Here is a 24,709-nt window from a genome sequence, read left to right as displayed (position 1 = left end):
TTAACTCTTTTCTCAAGTACAATGATTCATTCATGACAATAACCTAAATAAGACTTTTTAGAGGTCAGAAAGAACCCATGCGTGAAGGGAAGACAGTCCAATGATAAGGGGGTCAAAAAAGAAACCAGTATATGCAGTTTGTGGAAAGATAAGAATCTGAAATCACAAAGGCAGTCAGTCATGAGATCTTGCAACATTTGAGGAATACATTAAGGTCAATTTATCTTATTGATTGTTTTTCACAAAGACCACTCACCAGAATATAAATGAAGCTTCCACATCATTTATTCATTCACCCATTCACCACTCATTCCATTGAGCACGGTATCAGCACTTCCTCAGGGTTGCATTTTACATATGACAAAGGGGTGCTGGAATATATATCAGAGAGGAACCCTGTCCTTGAGGAGGTTGCCATCGAGTACAGTACTGAAGACAATAGGCATATAACCAACTAGAGAGTAAAAGGGAAAAAGGAGCAAATCAAAAGAGAAGAATGATAGGAATGTGGCAGGCAGCATCTCACATGGCCCTTAATGACCCAGCCTCCTGGTATTCTGGTCCTTATGTAATTCCCACCCCTGCCTTGAAGGTGGGGCTGGTCCCGGTAGCTCTTCTCAGTAAAAGTGATGGGCAGGGCTGATGTTATGGATATATGACCTATCCACACAGGGCCCTGTACTCAGTTTAGTGTTCTGTTGTCATCGACTGGAAATTTTATCTTTGAATTTCATAAGTGAAATTCAGTGACACAATGGAGCTTGCACATGAGCAGAAGAGTGAGATTCAGTATGTGTGTCTGCCTCCTTTCTTGGCTACCCTATTCCCATATAAGTGTTCGCAATGCCCCATGAGCACAGAATTCCAGTGGAGCCTTGATTTATGGGCGTTCGGTGAGACTCAAAGCAAGGGCAAAGTAAGCTGTCTACTTCTACAATTGAGTAAATGGGGCACTGGCAGCCTCATAAGACGTCCCTTCTGTCCAAATAACTTGCTCAGAGACAGGAAGAAGGAAATAGCATCTTAAGAAACACAAATGACCAAGGAACTCCATCACATATATATTTTTATTCATGCTACTTCCCTTGATTAACTGACTACTTGCACTAAAAATTATGACTTAGAAGGAAAGAGAAAGGACAAGCCATAGTTCGTTGGTTTTTTTTTTTGTTTGTTTGTTTGTTTGTTTGTTTTTTGGTCCTTCCTTCCTTATCAGTAAACCCAAGGTGGAGAGTGTTGCTAGAATGTGTGGGCATCAAGAAATAAAATAAAATAAAAACAGTAACTCAATAAATAACTCAAGTTTTGTGCAGCAGTTTCCACTGTTCTAGTAAGAATGAAATATATATGCATGTATACGCTACAAAGTATGATTATGCAATTTTAATGACTGCATATAAATTAAATGGTCTTATATTTGCACTTAAACTTGGCTTTGTACAATACAAAAATTAAGAGTAAAAACATACTAATAATTTTAAATTTTAATCTTTTTCTAGTCAGAATGACATAGCAAATAAAAATCACCATGACAACTCAAGAAAGAGAGACTAACAAAAGAAAGGAAGAAAACCTTCAATAGAACTTTTCTCTGCTTTTTGAACCAGGAGCATCATTTTTCCTTTTGTGTTGGGCCCCACAAAGGGCAGGCCATGATGATGGGATGTCACTTCCAAAATTAGGTTATAGAAATATTCTGGCTTCAGTGAAGGAGGAAATGGCATTGCAGGTAGAGGAGACTATGTAATCTAGGCTCGGGCAACACTTCTTAAATCTTTTGATCACAAGGCCCCTTTATAGTCTTAAAAAATGTTGAGGGCCTTAAAGAACTTTTATTATGTAAATTATACCTATTGATATTTACCATAATAGAAACTAAAGCTGAGGTATTTAAAAATTTTTATTTATTAATTCATTTAAAAACAATAATGTACTTATTACATGTTGACATAAATAACAATTTAATAAAATGCTATATTTTCTAAGAATAGCTTCAGCAAGAAGAATGGCGATGTGTACATTGTGCCATTGATGTTTCACTCAATAGAAGAAAGCTGGATTCTAATTGAACCTGTTGACTAACACATTATTAAGTAGCCCAGAGAAAGCTCACTGTGCATTTGTGTGAGGATGAGAATGAAAAAGGCTGATAATACCTTAGTCCCTGGACCAGACACTGGGAACTACTGATCTAAGGTGTGAAGATGGGAGAGTTCAGAGAACATATGGATGCTACAGAAGGGGAAAAAAAAAGTCTCAGGAAGATAGATCTCAGAAGGCTTGAGTATCATGCCCAATATTTTATTCAGTAGAGGGTTTGGCAGAAATTCTTTGTTGTTAATCCAAAAGCCACTCTTGCTCTCCTTCCTTGTTAAAGAATTCTTGGTTCTATTCAGGTATTGAAAGCTCACGTTTTTTTTTGGGGGGGGGGTGTATTGATTGGCCTTCTGCCTTTTCCATGATTGTTATAAGCCCAAATATGCGACACAAAGTGGCATTGAAAAGAAGTCTGCCATTGCCGGTGGTGATGGCAACATGTAAGTTTTCTTCAAGACAGAGGCTTGCTCCTTTCTGCCCTTGGATGCTGTGCTGTAAGAATATGATGCGTGAGCTTGCTGTAGCCATCCTACATAATGATGAGAAGGCCAAGGGAACTTTAGAGAGCTGACCCAGAGCCTGGATATTGTTAAGCCATTGGATTGTTGGAGATTTTGAAACTATGAACTGACAGCCCATTGATGTCTATGAAGACTGAACTGATTCCATAGATTGAGAGGTACCAAGTAGGTAGCTATTAACACAGTCCAGGTGAGGGTCATATGGGTCTGAAATATACTGGCATCAACAGGAACAAACAAGAATATAATAGAGGTGGAAGAATTGTGGCAGTAAAATCTGTAGGACTTGGCAGCTGTGCAGATGGGCATTGTATGTATGGACGGGGGGTTGGAAAGGAAGGATCCACAATGACACAGTTAGTTGCTTACCTAAGTGATTGGAACAGTGGTTCCAGAAACACTGCAGATGTAACAGGTTTGGGGGGAAGATGATGGATTAAATTTGGACATATGGAGTGAAGGAGAGAACCTAAAACACACAGGACATGGTTGGTGCTCAAAGAATGTTCGCTGTGCTATGGGAGAGAATAGATCTGATTATCTATAAAGTTTGTTTCCTCATATCCTCCATACTTTTACTAAAATGTTGCCTTCTTAGGAGAGCCTTCCTGAACACTCTGTCTAAAATTTTAATATTCACTCCCCACTTCTTAACACGTGTCCAACATGTCCTATCAAGTGCCATGTTACTTTCATGCTCTTTTTTAAACCTGTGCACTTATCTCTAGTAAAATACACATATTTTTACTTATTTATCATGCTTTCCTAATAGAAAGTAAGCTTAGTAACAAAACTTTTTATTTGTTTTGTTCACTTCTGTAACTCCAGCACCCAGACCAATGCCTGACACAGAGCAGATAACCAATAGGTGTTAAACAGATAAATGAATGCTCAGACCATGAGAGTCAGAGCTGCAGAATATCTGTCTATCATACGCCTAAAGGTGGCAATTGAAGCCTCAGGACTAGATAAATGTAACGTAATTGGATACTGAACCCACAAAGGTAATAACAGATACTTGCTGAGGTCTAAGGATTGTCCTAAACATTTTATCTACATCTCAGCACTTAACCCTTACAAAAATCCTGTGGGTGGACAGTAATCTCTCCCACTTTACAGATAGAGAAGCTGAGGTTAGACAGGTTTAGGTAACTCAACTAACATCACAAAACTAGTGAGGTTGCTGGGCCTTTATGTAAGAGACCAGAATAAGCTCTTGTGTAGATCTTTAATAGAAATTTCACCTCTAATGGATGCAGTTTTAAATTGTGTTCAGCCATGGTATACAGTTAAAAAAAAATGATCTGGAGTTGCTCCTGCTCCCTGGTTTTATAAAAAGTAGAAGTGACCCCTTTGTAAACTTTCAGGAAAAAAAATTCCTAACTGAAATTGGAAGATCATTCAGATAACTAGACACATTCGTACACCTCTCTTCTAAAATCTGAATAAGGCAACGGTAAAGATTGATCAAATAAAAACATTAACATTTAGAGTTAAAATTAATTGGTCTAAAGAGGCAGAGCACTTGTGACCCCATTGGTTTTCTACCCAGAACTGTAGTGAAGTGACCTGGAGGACCTTAGAAAATGTGTGACAACTAGCATTATAGGGAAGATTACACTTCTCTTAAAGTCACATGTCAGTTGCAAGTTAAAGTTATGTGACTTAGAAGGTCAGTCATGACATCCTTTCCCTTAATGCCTCAGAGATGGGCTTCACAAAGAAAATGACTACATGCTTATTTCATCCCAAACAGACTCAGCTTAAGGATGGTTCTCCGCCTTCCATGAAAAAAAGCAGGCTATTAGTGGAGATAAAGCCTCTTGGCTTTGCAACATGTTTTTACATTTTGTTCATGGACATGAGATGGCAAAACAAGATGAAAATGATTCTTTTATTGAGTATTCAATTAAAAAACGTCACGGCTTTGCCATTAGTTTGTATAAATCCTAGAGATGAGTTTTAAACGAGAGTGTGTTATTATGTTGAGGAAAGCTGGAAGTGTATAACCTTGGGCAGATCATTTAACATCTCTCTGCTTTACATTTACAGGCAGTAATACAAAGAGACAGGATTATATGATCTCCAAGGTCCCATCCAGCCGATTGAACGCACTCTGATTATTTGAAAGGCCATTTGGTGTCGTAGTGAGGATCCTGGGCTCTAGAACCAGACAGCCTACATTTAAATCCTGCTTCACTCCACTTAGTAGCCACAATATATGACATAGGGTTTATTGTAACCCTACAAGCCTCAGTTTCCTCACTGGTGAAATGAACATAAAACACTCATAGGGGGGCGCCTGGGTGGCGCAGTCGGTTAAGCGTCCGACTTCAGCCAGGTCATGATCTCGCGGTCCGTGAGTTCGAGCCCCGCGTCAGGCTCTGGGCTGATGGCTCGGAGCCTGGAGCCTGTTTCTGATTCTGTGTCTCCCTCTCTCTCTGCCCCTCCCCCGTTCATGCTCTGTCTCTCTCTGTCCCAAAAAAAATAAATAAAAAACGTTGAAAAAAAAAATTAAAAAAAAAAAAAAACACTCATAGGATCCTTTTGCGTATTAAACATACTCAGCTTTGCAAACTATTAGCATTGGATTTAATACAAAATCAATAAACAGTAGTGTGAACAGTTGCCATTTATTTTATATTGTAAATTAATTTTTTTTTTCCTTTAACAACAAAAAATAACTTTCCTAAGAATTTGGGATGGTATGACTTTTCATGGTTTAAACTCTTTAATCTACTTAACACCTACGCTATGTTTTGAAGCATAAAAAATAATTCAAAGCATTAATTTCATTTATTTAATCCCAAATAATTGGTTTGATTGTTTTCACTCTCTTTCATCCCCCACCTTAGTAGGATAAGTGCTAGATTCAAGACTTACCTAAAAAGCTGCTTTGGAGACTTAGAAATTTCTGATATGCTAGGGTGCCATCACACGGGTCACCAATAATGAGAGAATGAATAATATTTCTCCAAATCACAGTCTGAACAATAAGTTATTATAATATAGGCAAACAGAAATATTTTTGAGATCTATGTTTTTGAATAAAAAGTTTGAAGAAAACTCGTTAATGAATTATGCTCTGATGCATCTTTCTAATACCCTTATAAGTGTTCAAATTCTCTTTACATGTATGAAGGCACCGAGACTCAGGAAGGTTAAGGAGTTTGCCTAAGGCCACACAGAAGTAAGTGACAACACCAAAATTTAAGCTCAGTCTGACTTTAGCATCTGAGCTCTTAATAAAGACTGATTTTAGCACAAAGGTCCTCTGTTCGTTCAGCCTTCTGCCTTCTGTTTTACACAAAGTCTATGGTCTCTCCAGATACTGAGCTGCCTCATTATATCTATCTATCTATCTATCTATCTATCTATCTATCTATCTAGTATGTATCTACCCATACAATCACCTGTCTATCTATCCACCCACCCATCCATCCACCAAAGCATGTTTTTGTCTATTAAAATAAGACTGGTAGGATTTGAACTCTTGATTCATGGCCAATGAGTAAAGTTTCTCAGATATAGTTTTAAGTATAATACACCAAATTTAAAATTAGGTCACTACAAGTAGTCAAAGATTAAGCTAAAAAAGATATTCATTTCCTTCCCCTTCCACCTTCCTCCTCATCCCTCCATGGGAAAAAAAAAAAATCACTAATATGTTGCACATTGTAGGAAGAAAAATGACTTTACCTATTTTTTTTGTTCTCTTTTCTTTTTACTAGTCCCTATATTTGTAGGCCTCACATGGAAAATTAATTTCTGCTTTATTCTTGTAAGCTTAGTTTTATCTTCCTAAATATATCCTTCTTATCAGAAGCCAATCAAACATTTTGTTCTCCCCTGTTTATAAGTTGTCCTACTTTATGTTTCTGATTCTGTTTATCTCTGATGCTTTTTTCTTCTTTTTCATAGGCATTGTGGTGCTGGAGATTTGGAGGCACCCCTAGGCAGCCTCTTAACTTTCTGAACCTCAGGCCAGTCAACCTAATTCATGTGAGCCCTGAAGAGGAGACAGGGAAGGTGGCACAGCCAGCCAGCCGGAGGACTTCACTAGTCCATTTCTCACTGGGTAGAGCATGGATGGGCAGGTAGACACATCTGCAGTTAAGTTTTCAGGGCCACCCACTTCAAGGCCTTTGGGGATAAGCACATTGGAAGCTTGGCCAATGTTTTGATCCATTTGTGCTGCTATGCCAAAAACACCATAAACTGGGTGGCTTATAAAACAGTTAATTTATTTCTCACCGTTCTGGAGAACTCCAAGATCATGGCACGGGTGTCTGGAGGTGCCCACTTCCTCACAGATAGCGGTCTCTGACATCACAAGGAGAAGGGGTGAGCTGGCATTCTGGGTTCTTTTTTACATGGACACTGATCATGCAGTCTCCACTCTCATGACCTAGCCACCTCCCAAAGGCCCTACGTCCTACTACCATCACCTTGGAGGTTAGGTTTCAATATATGATTTAGGGAGGAAACAAACATTCAGACCATGGCGGTATCATTTGCCAACTTTGAGTCTCTGTCTTCTCTAATGACCCCTAATTTCTCCATTGTTTTCTATTTCAAGAGTCAATCTCACTCCACATCTGTTTTCTCACCAGTGTCAAGTTTATCAGTTTGGACAAGATATTATGCTGTAGTAATAAACAACTTCAACATTTCAGTGGTTTAAAATGACAAAGATCTATTTATTATTCATGTTTCATTTCACCCAAAGACCCAGGAAGCAGTCACCTACTTGAATGTTGCCAGTTACTATTCCAGAAAAAGGAAAGAACTTGGCAGAATTTTGTATCAGCAATCAAATACTCAGCCACTGGTCAAGGCACTGAACTAGACATGAGTTTCCCCAACCTCAAGCACAGTCCAATAACACAGCAGGATTTGTGTTCCCTACCTACTTTGGAGGCAGGAAGTCAGAAATACTTAGTGAGCACCTGGGCAGTAATTTTATCTTTTAATTAAACAAATGGAGGACAGCAGCGCCTCCATATTTTTCTTATTTGGTCTACTTCTAACTTCTGTCATTAATATATACTGATGTCTTTCTATTTTCATTACTTAGTTTATCCTTTCCTTCCAATATCATATTATTTTCTGTAAATATTTTGGGTCCTTTTTACCCAACAGTCTAACTTTTTGCTATTCCCAGTGTCTATTTTCATTGCTCAGCCCCAAATTCACTTTCTTTATTAGATTTCTCTGAACTCCTGCAGCTCTTCCTGTCTGCACCACACAACTTAACCTTTAATTATTTGCCTACTGGGCATTCCGTGCGTTTCTGCCTTTTGTCAGCTGAATCAGAAAGTAACTTTTTCTCATCACCTCCCTCTCATGCTCCAAATTGACTCTACCTCCTGATCCCTATTACCACTATTCTTCCCTGGTGCTCATCCTCAAAATTTTACCTTCTCTTTGACTCTTGCTCTAAACTCTTGTTTCTTATAATTGTGCCATTTACGCATTCTTCCGCGTGTACCCATTGTGCTCATGTGGGTCATATGACAGTGAAGGTGAAAAAGCACATTACAGACTCCGAATACGAAAGGATACTGCTCTTTATCCCTTTAACTATTGTTCTTTCCTTCATTTATTTCTTTATCATTCATGCATTCATGTACTTACTCAGGCCCTAACTGCTTTCTTGGAGCTGTGCTTGTTACTGGCAAAGGCACAAATTATATACCAGTCTCTGCTTTCCAGGAGGTTACGTTTCAGTTGGGGAAATCACATACACTTCCAGGTCACTAGGTACTGACAAAATTGAAATGGGAGAAAGTGCCATGGGATAAGGGAGAAGGGGGCAATGGCTATGTTCTGGAGTGGTCTAGTAAAGCTCAGGAGGACGGACAGTGCAGATGACTAAATCAAATCACTTTCAGATGAACACCTGAAGGCTTCTCAGTATACCCAGAATAAAATCAACACTTGTCACTGAGGCCTTCTAGAAACTTCATGATTAGGCCCCTTTTCAACTTCATCTAAGACCTTAGCCACACTAAGCTTCAATCAGTTCCTTCAGCACACCAAGCTCCCCTGCACTCTTGTGCCTTTAGGCTACAGGTTCTCTCTGCTCAGATTTCTAGGTCTACAGATTTTTATGAGGCTGGCTCTTGCCTTGCCTCCTATTTGGATCCACAGCAATCTTCAGAGAGGCATTCCCTACATACCCAATCTTGAGTGGTGTCTCCTTCCCCCAGGACCCTGTTTTCAGAACTTGTATTATCTGAAAGTATCTTGCTTGCTTACTATTCTCTTTCTTTATCACTTAACCCCCTCCTCCTCCATCTCTCCTCTTCTTAGCATCTATGTCACCTCCTCAGATGAGAACTTCCCCAAAATGTAAGCTCATTACAGGCTCGAACTTGTTCTATGTCAAATAGTGTATCGCCGGGGCTCAGAGAGAAGATGACCCATCAGACATACTAAGTAAACATCTACTGTTCGTGTACAGCTTTCCCGATTCTAGTATCTCTCTTTCAGGGCCATTATCAAACTTTCACTCCTGGGTTCTTTCTCCTTAATGCTACTTTTACTATGTAGCACATGTTCTGGAGGGAGGGATATACGTGGAAGTGAGAAATGCCACTTCCGAGACTGGCTGATAAAAATTCCCATGTATGATCTTTTCTTCTTTTTGTGCTTTTTATTAAATGAGTGAATAGAATCTCAATGATTTGGGGAAACACAGGCCCATGGTATGGAAAGAGATACGCTTCTAAAAGACCTTGTGAAGACTGATTAGGAACACTTGACTTGAAATGTGGTAAGAGCAAGAAATAAGTGTGTGTATGTGTGTGTGTGTGTGTGTGTGTGTGTGTGTGTGTGTGTGTGATATCGCTGAGAATTTGACACTTATCTGTTATTACATTTAGTGTTGTTAGGTAGAAGCTAGACATGAGCAGTGGAAGGAACGCCCCAAGGCAGAACCCTTACTCCTTGAAGGGGAATGGTGGAGGCATGAGATGGAGGCAAGAACGGTGATAAATAAACTACACATTAAAGCCCAGGGACACAACATCCTGACCTTGTGGCTTCCAAGACCTTGGGGCTGACAGATCAAGAGCCATAGGTGCCAAGCACGTGCTCTCCTCTTTCACCTCTGTCCCAAGGTAACCTCAGCCTCATCATCATGCATTTGCATTGTGGGAACAGCCCCCTCCCTCTCCCCCCCCCCCCCCCCCAAAGAGAAAGGCTGCCAGGACCACTCCAGTACAAACCTTGTATGGTCAAAAACTCCCCCTTGCAACCTGTGGGAGGAGTTCCCCAAATGATTGGAAGCAACCTCCATTAGAGACCACCCCACTGTAGTCACTGTTCCTCCCAGCTCAGAGAGACGCAACAAATACCAAATGTCAAAACTACCTAAGGGCTGATTCCGCTTCGTGGAACGCGCTGGCTGTCACACCTTGAGAGTGTACTTCTGCTTTAATAAACTGCTTTGTGCTTGCTACTTTCCTTCTGGCTGTCTTTATTTGAGCATGGATCCCCACGTAAATCTTCTTGTGGGCATTCCAAGGACGGAGACCTCCATTTACACGATGCAGGCTCTCCCACCAGTAATGGTGTTGCGGGAAGTGATATATTTGACAACTGAGTCTTCCATCATTTGGCTATGGGTACTTTTCCAGCCCTTCAGTACTACACACAATCTCATAAGCTATTCTTCCTTCTGAAAAGACAGTTTCTATAACTACCTTAATTCTACCCTGACATCTGTTCTTTAGCATTATGCACTAAAATGGGAGGGCATGCACCTTGGACTTAGAAAAATCTGAGGTTGAACTCAAGAACTGCTCCTATATAGCAACATATATTTGGCATGTTACTGATCTCTCAACACTTGGTTTCCTTCTTTCTTTAAGTGGAGGAAAATAAGACCTAACTTACTGCAACTTTGTAAAGGATTAGATGAGATGGCTCACTTGACTTCTATGGAGGGTACACTTGACTTCCATGCTAATTAAACATACATTCCTCTCTCCGTTTTCCCAGGGAAATGTCACCCCCTTCTCTACACCTGTAAAACTCCTCTGAGTCTTGCAAGTTCTCCATTGTGTCCCCAATTTTCTGGAGCACAATGTTTACAAAATAGGTCACAGGGTGGACTCTGACTTTGAATCTTGACTTTGAACCTTAATAGCTAAGTAAATTTAGACATGTTATTTAACACCTTTGTGCTTCAGTTTCATCATATTTAAAACTGCAATAGTAATAACACCCTTTAGTCAATGAGGATTACATGAATTAATAAATACAAAGCCCGTAGAGGAGTGCAGGGCACAAAGTAAGTGCTTCCTCATGTCTGGTTGGTTTTTTTTTTTTTTTCCTTCAGCAAAAATAAATTCAATTAAAATTAAACTGCATGCTTCAATCAAATATATTCTTTCATTTCTTTGTCATAATTAATAATTTGGTGTTATATTTGAATGTTTTAAAGTGCTGCATTTATGTCGATATCTATGTTTATTACAGAAATACATCACTAATGTTTGCTAATGTGAAGACAGTATTTTATTTCACTTATTATTTTTGCGTTTGTGCCACTTGTTGTGTATATCTTTTAATATCTGCTCATTATAGTCACTATGGCTACTTGTAGTCTGCATTACTTTTATTACCCTGGATAGTACAATTTTGATTGTAGAAAGCTCATTTTAGAATGAGCTCAGAGAATAGAGGAAACTACTATGTCAAAGACTTTAAAAAGACTGTAATGAATAAAAAAGAGCTGTGGTAAACAATCTTTAGAAGATCATCCGTCCCAAGTGCATCATCCTGATTTCTTATGTTTCATTCATAGCTTAGTGGTGAGGGGAAGAATGGACCCACTCCTGAATGATTCTACTTGGCACTGGGTGGGGGATTAGAAAAATCAGACCTCCCTTTCCTTCATTTATTTTTTTCTTTACTACAATAAGCATTTAGAGCTTCAGGAATATTGATTGTCCGACGGGGTGTTGCATGTAATTTTACAATTTGTTCAATCACTTAGTAGAAAATACACATCCTGCTTGTAGGGGGATGTGCCTGGAACGGACTGATGCTGGCTGTGGAGGATGGCTTGCTGATTTGTTGTTTAGATGAACTAACACACACGATATATTACTGTTTGGAAGTAAACCACTGAAGACTAGCAATAGTTTCTACCCAATTTAAAACACCTTTGGGAGGACAGTTTCTCTGTAAATAATGCTTATACCTCAGAAAGCTATTTATTATGAATGCTCTGGAAACAGACAACGAAATGTTTACAGTTCACGAACCATCCAGTCTCTTGGAATTAACCAAGAAAAATGTCTAAGGTGGACTCAGAAGGGAATTAGGTTTTGGTAAGTTTTTTAGATCTCAAAAGTTGGGACAGTGCTCTCAAATCCATTCATCTTGAGAAGTTCACAAATTTTGAAAGGAAAATGATATAACATAATTATAATAGAACACAGAAATTATGTTCAAATCTGAATATGGTCTTCATAAGTTTATTTAACATTCCTAACAATCTCCAAACTCATCCTTAACCTTAAGTAAAACTTTTGGGGAGGGGGGTCTATGGATATGTAAACAATGACTTGATTTTCATTAAAAATATATACAGGCATGTGCATGCACACATACATAAACACTGATGTGGGGGGAGTATATTCCTCCAAATTTTGCAGTGGTTTTCTTGGAATGGAGGGATGATGGAGATGCCATTTTAATAGAGTTTTTATGCTTCTAGTTTTTTCAAATTCTCTGCGATAAACAGGTGCCACTTTTATAATCAGAAAAAAATCTATTTTAATGTAACCTTCAAGAAGATCTACGAGATTGGGAAATAAAAGGCTTGACAAGATATGTTGAAGGGCCAAACGGCAAGACAGCAGCGCACTGCCACTACCACAGGGATTAAAACCCACTGGCATAGGGGCCATATTCAGCTGCCATTGAATGTAGCGATTTTCCCCTTTTTCTCTGACATGCCATAACTTCTATTCTTATGGTCAGAATACGCATTTGTAATCAATTCTCTTTTGCTACTTGGAAAGGGGCACACAGCCCATCAGCTACTCCCAGAGATAGTAAGGACAACGTTACTTAGCAAATGGCTTACTGAACAGTGCCCTTGTTCGTCTGGGTTCCTCAGTGTTCTCTGCTTCTTGCACACCCTGTGACACGTGGCTGATAGTGGCACACCAGCATTAAAGGAAGGAGGAGTGTTGAATGGCTCATCTCTCACATGCCTCCTTTCTGGATAAAAAGATCTAAAACCTACCTGGTTAATATATAAATTATGTCCCCCCCCACCCCGGTCCATTAAGAAGGTTGCTACTGTCACTTCAAAAGCAGTAAGCTGAAGTTGAAACAGCTCAAAATAATCAGGTTTTGGTGAAGATAGTCTGTTCTTTGCAACGTTATACCTAATAACCTCCTCTAATTGGGCACATATAGTCATGACATCCTCCACAGATAATTCAATGCTTCCATGAAGAACAAACAAAACAAAACAAAGGAAAGCCATCCAGTCTCTAAGGAAATGTATGTACCTAGTGAGAAAGAAAATACTTCAAGGTCATCATAGACAATGTGGACCTGCTCATGGTGGATTTCCTCACTTAAGTCTTTGTTTTCATATTCTATTTCAAGACAAAAGATACGAAATTCAGTATATGCGTGTGTATATACATAATGTATACTACACATGCACCCACATAATTTATGCCATTAAATATATGAGAAGACAGTGAGTGGTGGCCTCTTGAGTCAGTCTGTTGGGGTTCAAATCCTAGCTCTTCCGCTTACTGTCTGGCTTTGGGCAGTTTGTGTAGCCACTCTGTGCCTCAGTTTCCTTTCTTCAAAATGGAAAATATTAACGCATCTAACTTCATGAGATTATGAGAAGGATTAAATAGCTCCATAATATTTTGGAAATATTAATACTGGATTAATAACTTTGGAAATATTAATAATAATGGAAAAATATTAATGCATCTAACTTCATGAGATTATGAAGATTAAATAGCTCCATAAGCGTAAACGTTATGATGGCAGCTGCCATATGGGAAACAAACTTTTGGAAGTTCTGTCATATTTTGATAACTATGCGAATCATACTTTCATGTCTGAGACTGGGGTGTTACAGTGGGACACGAGAAGATGGAATAGGTGTTCTCTAATTCTAGCGAGGAGCAATCTTTGACTCAGTGTATACTAGAAACTGAGACTCAGACAAGTCTAGAGGAAATCGAGAATGAGAGCTTGATGAACGAACACCAAAAGTAAGGCAAACCCCACTAGCAGGGTAGAGTCCAAAAACAAGATTCAAACAGCAAGTAAAAAGAGAAACAAGTAACAAAAACAGTTAAATTAGTGGTAGAAATACACGTACTTAGGAATTTTGTTCCTTTGTTCTGCTTTCGTGCAGTATTTCATTATTTTTATATAAAACGTAAGTTACATGATTTATATTGCACAAGCTAAATAAAAATGATTAAAAGCATATAAAACATATGTGAAAGTTTAGAATACTTTATTCCTATTTTTCCTGGTAGTCCACACCAGATTTATGTTTGTACCTGTTACACCATAATTAAGTTTCATCAATCATTATGTGATAGCATAGTTGTGGCATAGTTACTGAGAAAAATTCAAAAGAACTTAGGTGAAAAATTTCAAAAGAACTTAGGTGAAAATCTAATTCCTTTTGAAGGAGCCCAGTATCACAGAAGACCTGAGGTAAGCCATTGCTTTAAAGACCATGGCTTATTTGCAAATTTCAATTTTATTTATTTATTTTTTTAACTTTTTTTAACGTTTATTCATTTTTGAGACAGAGAGAGACAGAGCATGAACAGGGGAAGGTCAGACAGAGAGGGAGACACAGAATCTGAAATAAGCTCCAGACTCTGAGCTGTCAGCATAGAGCCCGACACGGGGCTCGAACTCACGGACCGCGAGATCATGACCTGAGCCGAAGTCGGACGCCCAACCGACTGAGTCACCCAGGCGCCCCTCAGTTTTATTTTTTAAGTTTCACTTTTCACAAAGTATAATGTTCCATTTTTGGTGGGTGGGTTAGTTGTTCATTTGTTGTTTGTTTTCTGAGATTGCCTGTTGTTCATTTGAAGTGGCATTGTTATTCATTTATCTCTCAAAGTGACAAAATGTTAGATTCAGTTTGCAGATTTATTACTGGCAGCTACTACAGAAGGAAGTTTGGGTCACAGATCAGGTGTTTGTTGGCACAGATCGTTGTATAGACCATGTAACAAATACTAGTCCTTTTTAACTCCAATTGCATTCTACATTTTATTTCTTTGTGTGGAATTAAAAAAACACAAGTTATTTTTTTCTTGATTAAGATAACTGGAGGAATGCATAATAAGAAAGAAATAAAATCAAACGAACTTTTACATTTGTCTATGGATTTGCTAAAAATGTCTGCATCTCCCCTTGGAATTGTGGGAATGGAAATAGGTGTGTTACCCCAAATCAAGAGCTGCATATTTCAGTCTCTGGAAAAATTTTCTGGGCAAATGGAGGCATTGAAGGAAAGAGATTTGTCTTTACTCTTCAGTCCCCACCCATCTACACAAACAGAAAATACGATGGCAGTTTTCAGAGGTGACCGCACTGCCTTCATGGTGGAGAAGAGACAATTTGAGGGAGGCAATATCCCAAGTCCACGAATCTTGAGATCGGAAAGGTTTTCTCATAAAGTCATATTTATATCCAACAAAAACCTTGGATTTTTCAAGAGCAGGCCTATTTTTATTTTTTTTATGTGTGTTTTTATTCTCTCCATGAGTAAATTCATTAGAAGTCAGTCCTAATTATGGTAAGCACATTTACAGTTCTGAGGCAAGAGAGCAAAGGAAATCAATAAAAGGGAAACACCCTGAGAGGAGCCTGAATGAACTCTTGAATCACTAAGATTTTGTGACTAATCAGCATCCTCTTCTTGAAATATCCTGTATACAATCCTAACTGATCTTTTTACTTCGTAGAAAACAACTGGAAACTTTCCAAATGTAACACAATCTTTTTGTTCATTTGTTGACCGGTAGTAGTTTTAAAAGAAATCATTTTCTGTATTCTCCTCAGAGGTATCTTAATTTTCCCTTTCAAACTCGTAATCCAAAAGCACTAAAGTCAGCAGGACCTAATGCCTGATTTGCTACTATGTATGGTGAAATCTAGTGCCAACGATCATCCACGGCCATTGTCCTGCTTCAAATATTCATGATTCTCCACAGTCCAAAATGCATTAAAGGTGGGAATGATGCCAACAACACACAGTCATCCTAGTGACAAGGAGCCTTCTCAGATCAAAGAAGCAAGATGTTAAGGACTTCAAACTAAACTGTCTTTGTAAGAGACACTCACAAAAGCAACGTCAAAGCCCACACCCTGTCTCAGTTATGGAACGCCAATGAAATAAGAAAAACAGAGATGCTCATTCAGTTTCTCTGAGCTCATTTTACTGCAACTACTTTGCTTTTTCCCTTTCTTCCCATTGCAGTCAAACTCAAGGATGTTATACAGTAAAACTGGAACACATTATCAATGCTTTCAAAGACAAAATGAATGACTACTGAGGAATTAATAGAATTTTAGTCAATAAGATTTTGCCAGTGGAGCCTGAGTAGCATGTAGAGTGGGATACAAAAGCAAAGTTAAAATGGAAATAGGAGCTAGAAAGCATACACACGAAGCAAATACACATAATTTAAGTTGCCCCTTTATATCATTTGTCACGAGCCACATCTGCTTTTACACCTGTGCTCCCTTCCTTGATCTATGCTGACACCCTGAAAATGTTAGGCAGGCAGCCAATTTCTTACCCAGTCATTCCTATGATCAGACTCAGCTATCAACTTGCTTTTTTCTTATATTAAATCAAGTATCAACCCCGGGGCTCTGAACTACTTCTGACTGACAGGACCAACAGAAAGTTCTAGGCTAATTACTTCTTAGGAATAGTTCCCAGTGCAAAGAGAGTTACCATTGACCTACTTTGGACTTACAGAAATAATTTATCAGGTAAGATAATTAAGGGAATATAAACCTGTTTCTAAAACGAACCAAGTATCAGAAGTATTTGTTGAAATTATAAGTTGGTATTCCCAGTGCTATCAGATTGGCTTTATTACTCTGCAATGAGTCAATTTTCTTATGTTTGACTTATTTATAAGCTATTCTTTTTCTTTATAAATTATATTTGGCAGGAGGCATTTGAGAGTCTCTTTGATGTATAAACATATTAGTTTTGACTTTTTTCAGTCTGGATATTAAGAGAAACAATCTTTTAAGCCCTTCTTTCCTTCCCCTCTTAACCCCTTCCCTATAAGCAAACTTACACATCCCTTTGCACAGGTGTTCCATTTGTTTGAAGTCCATCCTAAATAAAGGGATGCCCCGATATGAGAGTGGATAGATCTGTGGTGTGGACCACTTCCCATGTGGACTTTTAATTCTCTCTTTTGGAAGCTTAATTGTTTCCTACACTATAGGAAAATTACTGTAACTGAAGAATCTTCTGTAGCATTGGTGGTTCTCTGCTATTGAGAAAATCTTCGGGTTTGTAGATTCTTGATGTTGTCCATAAGAAGAAGGAAAAAGCAAGAGAAAAACCTTGAAATGAAATCATAAAATGTACGTGAGGGGTTTATATGAGCTTATAAACCATCTGTTTTTCTCAAAGGCATTAAAATGTAATGTCTTTAGTATCATGGTTTATCAGTGCCATTCTCTAATTATTATTAGTTCTCTTCCTCTATTTTCCTTACCCCTCTACCATTCATTCATTCGTTTGGTTATTTATCTTCTCCATGTCCAGCATGACTTGTTTTTGTTTTTTTAATTTTTTAATGTTTATTTATTTTTGGAAGACAGAGAGACAGAGTGTAAGCAGGGGAGGGGCAGAGAGAGAGAGAGAAAGAGACACAGAATCTGAAGCAGGCTCCAGGCTCTGAGCTGTTAGCACAGAGCCTGATGCGGGGCTTGAACCCACAAAGTGGGGGATCATGAGCTGGGCTGAAGTTGGACACTTAACAGACTGAGCCACCCAGGCGCCCCCAGCGTGACTTGTTTAACTCCAAAACTCATTTGTGAAAAGATCAAGTGATTGTGATTGATTGTAACTGACCAACCGGCTTTTTAATTCTAACAAAGATATGTCCTCATTTGGAAAGTACCTAAGCATTTTTGGATAACTAGACTTAGTTTTTGTGATGAAATATAAAATATTAATTTCTTAGGCCAGGGTTAAAGAAAGACCAGGAATTAATTTCTCATCTTTGTTCCCATATCACAAATACAGTAATAATTATTCATATCTTGTTATTATTCATAACGCAGGATTGAGGAAATTTGCATGTATAAAACGGTGGGTTTAGTTAGTATCAAAGGCAAAAATAAAATTGAACACTGAGTTGTACTCCTTGTTGCCACACAGCATATGCAATACGTTATGTTTGCGAGAGGACCTGGTCGTGGTTTCATCTAAAATCAACAGCACATTGGGGCACCTGGGTGGCTCAGTCGGTTAAGCGTCCGACTTCGGCTCAGGTCACGATCTCACAGTCCGTGAGTTCGAGCCCCGCGTCGGGCTCTGGGCTGATGGCTCAGAGCCTGGAGCCTGCTTCCGATTCTGTGTCTCCCTCTCTCTCTGCCCCTCCCCCGTTCATGCTCTGTCTCTCTCTGTCTCAAAAATAATAAAATAAACATTAAAAAAAATTAAAAAAAAAATAAAATCAACAGCACATCAAAACTCCCCTGCTTCAGTTGACCAGTACGAGAGTCAGATCACTCCCCAACTGCCTTCTGGTGTATTTTATAGCCTCTTTCCTTCCATGCCTATTTAACTTCATTTATCGCTTTATTCTTGCGTCCTTCAGCTGTTCCCAATCTGCCCTTCATGGTCATAACTAAATACAAAATGTTAACATACAAAGGTATTTATGTAAATGAAAATCAATACGCTTATCACTTTCAGCACCATTCCTTCTTGCTTACATTGGACATTTTAAGTACATTTTATTTAAATGCTAACAACTTTTCATTCTTGCCTGGGAAGTATAATGATCTTCTTGGCTCCCTGCCCCCTGCATCCCTCTAATCTTCACAGCTATAGCCACTTAGCCCCATCTGGAGGTTCAGCTTTATTCCGCATTTTGGAACTAATCTTGTCTCTAGGCTGGGGGCGTACAAGATGTCCTAGCCAAAAGCTAACTGATTCAGCATCCAGTCAGCCTTGCTGCTGATTTCATTCTGACCTTGTAATTTATTTCTGAGATCTAGACGCTCATCTCAGCCCCTTGTAACCAAGGCTTGGCTTTCCACACCAGTTCCGGCAAGTGGGTATCTATCCAGTCTTGCCCGGATCTGTCTCTCTTTTCCTGATTGATAACCAATTCCTTGATCGCTGAAGTTCTGCTTTGTCCTTCTTGTTCCCTTTGTATAACTGGGTTTCTTTTTCTTAGCTCCAGTTGCATGGCTGGGACCTATGACCTCCTGTTGAATTTTTCGGATGCCACCAGCCCTGTGTGTATCTGCTCATTCCACCTGCCCTCATACCATAGATTGGAACTTTTGCTAGAATACCAGGAGTGACACTGCTTGCCTGGACATTTTCCCACTGCCTGCTGCAGGCATCTCCCTTGTCACCAGCTTGAATCCTGCAGGTCTTGAGTCACTACATCTAAGCTGCCGGCAATCTGGCTCTTTTATTCTTGCAGACGTGGCAGGAAAGAAATATTATTTTAATTGCATCTTTGGCTGAATTGTTAGGCTAACACCCTCTAGTTACTTTCCCCTCACCTCTTCATTGTGGATGGCCACTGAAACACTTCAAAACTCAGTTTCCTCTTTGTAAAGTGAAAGGATGGTGGAAATTACCCCTAGGGTTAAAGATAAGCGACAAGAAAAAGTACACAGATGGATCAAACCCATAGTATTCATATGGTTTCTTAAATCTTTGCACCTGCAAAGCAAACTGTGTTACCTAAAGATGACCACTGAAGAGATGAGAAACCAGGGGAATGGAAATTCTAAGAAAAAATTAGGAACCCATGTGAATTTTTTTTAAGTAAAATAATTGACAGCAAGATAATTAACAGCTTTAAAAATGATGTGGAACTACAGATGCAGTCACCAGGAAACATTAAAAATGTAATGTTTAAAGGATGTCTTTCCTATCAGTGTGTCTTAATATATATATTGGCTATGACTATATAGAGTCCAAAAGCATTGAGAGAGCAAAATGATTCTTTGAGTCAGTCATTTATTTTAAAGCAGTGTTTCATAGTCATTTGGGGGAGTTTTAGATAAGTAAAAATTTAAGCCCTACTTCTCTGAAATTCTGATTTATTAGTTTTGGGGTGGAACAAAAGAATCAGTGTGTCTAAAAAGTTTCCAGAGTAATTGTGATGATCAGCCAGGTTTGGGAACGATAAATCCATTAGCCATTAAGATGCCCAAAATGCTCTTAAGAAGTTACACATTTATTTACCTCAAGGTGGTCAAACCAGTACATAAGCTCTCACCTGGCTGCTAGCTGCCCATTGGTGAGAAATGTTTGGCAGGTATGGAAAACTCTACTGCTGTCTGCATTTATTAGTGGGTGGCTAATTCACCTGGCTACAGTGTCTACCTGTAAGTACCTGATTAGTTTACCCTAAGAACTCCAGTTTGCTCTGTTGCAATCCACCACTTAATCCTCATTCAAAAAAACTGTAAATATTTTAAGTGCAGGCTGTTTCACTCTTGCCAAAATTATCTTGCCTTCAGTTTTTTTCTTCTTGTTCTTTGGATGAGTGGCTCCCTCCACCCACAAAAATTTGATCCAAATTACTGTTGTTTGCCTCCAGCTCTACTGAGATATAATTGCCATATAACATCGTATAAATTTAAGATGCGCACGTGTTTGATATGCTTATATATTGCAATATGATTACCACCATACTGTTAGCTAACACCTCCATCACGTCACACAATCACCATTTCTTTTTTTGCGATAAGAACATTTAAGATTTACTCTCTTTGCCACCTTGATCGAAATGATTGTTAACTCCTCTAGACAAACATAGTCTGCACCATGAAGACAACAAAGGGCACTTGGCTGTTTTCCTGAAAGCTATGTGTATAAGTGAGGGGGAACCCTGCCTCTTTCCACTATCAACACCACAAAGACCTCATGCTGAACTTTGGGTTGCTCCCTTTGGGGATGATTTAGGCAGGACTAATACACGTGGATGCCCCAGCGGACTAACATTTTGGGACTCATTCAAAATAATGAATATTATTCATTATTTGTTCAACATGTTTCCCGAAGGAGTCGAGTATTCTTTGGATGAAGGGAGAAGTTGATCCTAGAGAGAAGCCCAGAAATCATTCTTCGCTTTACTGCCTTCTTAATTTGGCTATGGGTACGCATATGCAGAACCCTTCAATTCTCTGCAATTACTCAGATGCACCATCTTAGAAAGCAGATTAGCAACCATCCATTGTTTATTGACCATGGTTCCTAAGAAACGTCCTGATAAGTATGATTTTTCTATCCATCTTTTAACATTGACAGTATCTGGGGGTCTAAATGGTATCTTAGCGTATCGTATCAAGTAACGAACGTTCTTAACAGCTGCCTGACTAGTCCAGCTCTTAATTCAGCCTCAGAAATTCCTTGCTGTTATTAGAGCCCTTAATTTTCCCCTTAGGAACTGGATTGGAAAACGTGCTGAAAATGTCTTTTAGGAAGTGGTCGAGGGAATAAAAAGAAATTATTGTCATGATTTGTTTAAAGAATAAAAAGAATGCGTTACCAGACATCCTCAGCGTCTTCATCGCATTCTGCACCAAACTGGCAGATATCACAGGTGGAAGTCTCCTTTTGACTGGTTTCTCCTGAGCCTTCATGAACTGGAGAGCAGAAAAAGGGAAACAGAAAGAATTCCGATAAGTATGCCTACTACCCACACTCAAAGACTATTTTATCAAGGCTACTTTTCCAAAAGGCCAGTTTGCTTTTTGGGCCTTCAAAGAATGTCTTATTCACCTCTTTTCTTCCCTAAATTTAGGGGAAACTCTAGCAATAATATGCAGCCATTGCTATGTAATAAACACTTGAGGTTCTTACAAACAAAATGAAACAACAAACAAGAGGTTTAGTGGATTTGTCAAAAAGACTTGGTTAATAAGTAGACCATATGAGTTATTAATTAAAAGGGATTTAGATTGTTACTTGCCTAGAGGAAATATCTCGTGTTTACTTTACAAACAATACTTTGCATTTTCTCTTTCCTAAATTATAAATCTTTTTCATTCAAAGACTTTTATACATAATTAAAAACATTTAAAAGGGCAGTCTTGACTTATTAGATATGTCTTCTCTCTCTTTTTTTTTTTTTTGCAAAATGTTTAGTACTTATAAGGAAAATATGTTGATTATAAGTTTGTAGAAAAAAACTTTGAGCTGGTTTATACAGTAATTTCTTGAATCTTATATAAATATTGCACAGAGCCCATCACAGTGATTTCCTCCAGGAGGATTATGAACATATATTTCATTTAAAAAATACATATTCTCATTGATGAAAATTATTCATATTGCTCTTTTTTTCTCCCAGAAATTACAAGTATAAAATATGCAATATATAACTTAATTACAAAATTAACTTTTCAAAATCAGGACACAGTCGTGTAAGTTGGACTCAAATATTTTGACTCCAAGGAATGAAAATCTGAGCAACACTTTTGAGATGATGGATTACTATTTATCCAATTAAAAAAATATACAGTTGAAAGTAAAAATAGTTTTGGTTATAGATGACAAATTGCAACAACCTAACTACTCTACAGATAATTTTATTCTGTGGACAGATCATATACTTAAAAAGAAAACAGATGTAAATCAAGAGGATCTTTTTGTTTTAAACATTTTTGTTTTTATTTTATTTTTGAGAGAGATGGGAGACAATGCAAGTTGGGCAGAGGCAGAGAGAGGAGAGAGAGAATCCCAAGCAGGCCCTGCACTGGCAGCACAGAGCCAGACGTGGGACTCCAACCCACGAAGATGTGAGATCATGACCTGAGCTGAAACCAAGAGTTGGGCGCTTAACTGACCGAACCACCCAGGCGCCCCATAAATCAAGAGAATCTTTAAAAGTGCACTTCTGCAAAAGGTTAACTATTTTCAATAGAAAAAAGAAAATAAGCAATTAAGTATGGAAATTTCTCCAATCTTTATGGACCCTAATAAGATCACATCGTCTTTAACAAAGACAGAATGTATTAAGAAGCACATGGAAACTAACAAGTCCAATCCTACTTATTTTGTTTTAATATGATATTTTCCTCATTTATTCTCTATTAGCAAGAGAGTTTTTAACATTTACAAAAGCAGAGGACTTTATTCCTTGCTTTTCTTTAATTTACTGCTGTGCACGTAAGTGATTTGATTTACCAAAAAAAAAGACAGGAAGATATCTGAAAGAGTTCACTGTTTTATAGTTTTTTTTCAGGAAAGGTAGAAATATTTAGTTTTTCCAAAGCAACTTTTCTTCCCCCTCTGTTCTTGATGGTTTGCACTCACATTTCAAAAGAATTATGAATTAAAGAGACAAGTTCAATTACAAAAGTATGGAGGGTATAGTTTTAAATTTGGAAGACTTGAGAAAAGGTATTCCTCCCCAGAAAGAAGAAGGAATTTTAGACTTTGATAGAATAGACAGCAGTTATTATCCACTCTATTACTTTAATACAGTGGACCATGGGGATAAGAAGGAAGCTGTGGTCTCTCCTCAGGAGAGAACGAACAGCTGCGGCCTCTTTATTACTTTCTTATTATTAATGCAACACAGAAGCTGCTAATGGGAGAGAGCCTTTTAGTGTTAGCAAGATTAGCAGCTTCCAGACTAAAACTTCCCACCACTCAGGAAACATACGAATGCAACGGGAAGGTCCTTAATGAGCAGTTACGGCCACTTAGGGGCAGCTCCGTTTTCTTTTGCAGTAGAGATCCGAGGTTACGGATCTACTGGAAGTAATCTAGGGGATGAGTTGTGCTAACTCAGCAAAACTATTACTAATGTTTCTACTCAAAGTCATGTTTCATTTCTATAAACGGACGGTCATTGGTAGAATGAAGATGTCTGCAAATTCTCCCATACGGATGAAGCGGCCAATTCAGAAGCAGCAGTGGCAATGCCTCCATCAATAAATATTTGGGGAATAAAGTGATTGTATTTGAAGTCATCCACAATGAAAACTAAAGTAACATCGCTCCATATTACCTGAACCTTTGTAATAAATTGGTGTGTGGTTTTCATTGAAGCAAGCAGACCAGTGGTTCTTAAATAGGGTGGGGCTCAGAAGCTCTGGTAGATTTTGTTCATTTATTTTTAGTTTTTGGCATAACTGCCTAGGATATCCTTGTAGACACTGGAGTTGTAGCCTTGATGCCTGGATACGTATATTCTAAAAAACGGACCATCCCTGCCTAAGAATCTCTGCCCTAAGCAAGAAGACTTTGTCTGTCCCGAGCATTCTCTCCTTGCGTTGTTGAGCACAGGACTTGTGACGCATTAAAGTCCACAGGGAGCATCCGGAGGTTTGATTAAAATGCAGGTTCTGATTCAGTAGGTGCGAGGTTATAATTTTCTTACAAGCCCCCACAGGCCGACGCTCTGGGTCCACAGACCACATTCTGGGTAGCAAGGGTAGCACTGTGTTTTTCAACCCACAATCCATAATTTATTAGCAGGTAGTGAAAAGGTAGTGGGTCACTTACCAAGTTTTTGTAAACATGAGAGAGAATATACCAGAATAGAAAACACTGAGTGCATCTCGTTTAGCAAGTATAGGTTTTATTTTACAACACTGTTTTAGTTATCCGTATGTACATCTACACAGAGCTGCAATATAAATTTCATTTCTTACTAAAGGTCACAGTCATAAAAGCCTGAAAACCACTGATTTAGCACACGGTAGATGCTCAGTAAATGTGTATCGAATTGGACTATTTCTTCTTCCCGTTCTTTCTACGTTGTCAGAAATGAGAAGGGTCAGTGCTTCATCATTTGCATTCGTCCACTGATTACATG

General features: G+C 38.6%; 1 protein-coding gene across 2 annotated transcripts in view; it reads right to left on the bottom strand.

Annotated features, from left to right (window-relative positions):
- The window catches only part of TMEFF2 (transmembrane protein with EGF like and two follistatin like domains 2), a 230,249-nt gene that overhangs the window by 77,768 nt on the left and 127,772 nt on the right, over nucleotides 1–24,709 (bottom strand). For both annotated transcript variants that reach the window (XM_019462757.2, XM_019462767.2), the window contains exon 5: nucleotides 21,431–21,527. In XM_019462757.2, coding sequence (XP_019318302.1) covers nucleotides 21,431–21,527 — 97 coding nt within the window. The remainder of the gene's footprint in view (nucleotides 1–21,430; nucleotides 21,528–24,709) is intronic.

The sequence above is a fragment of the Panthera pardus genome, unplaced genomic scaffold (assembly GCF_024362965.1).
Source record: "Panthera pardus isolate Hobbes unplaced genomic scaffold, ASM2436296v1 HiC_scaffold_10, whole genome shotgun sequence".
Classification (NCBI taxonomy): domain Eukaryota; kingdom Metazoa; phylum Chordata; class Mammalia; order Carnivora; family Felidae; genus Panthera; species Panthera pardus.
This window is presented reverse-complemented; position numbering and strand designations above follow the sequence as displayed.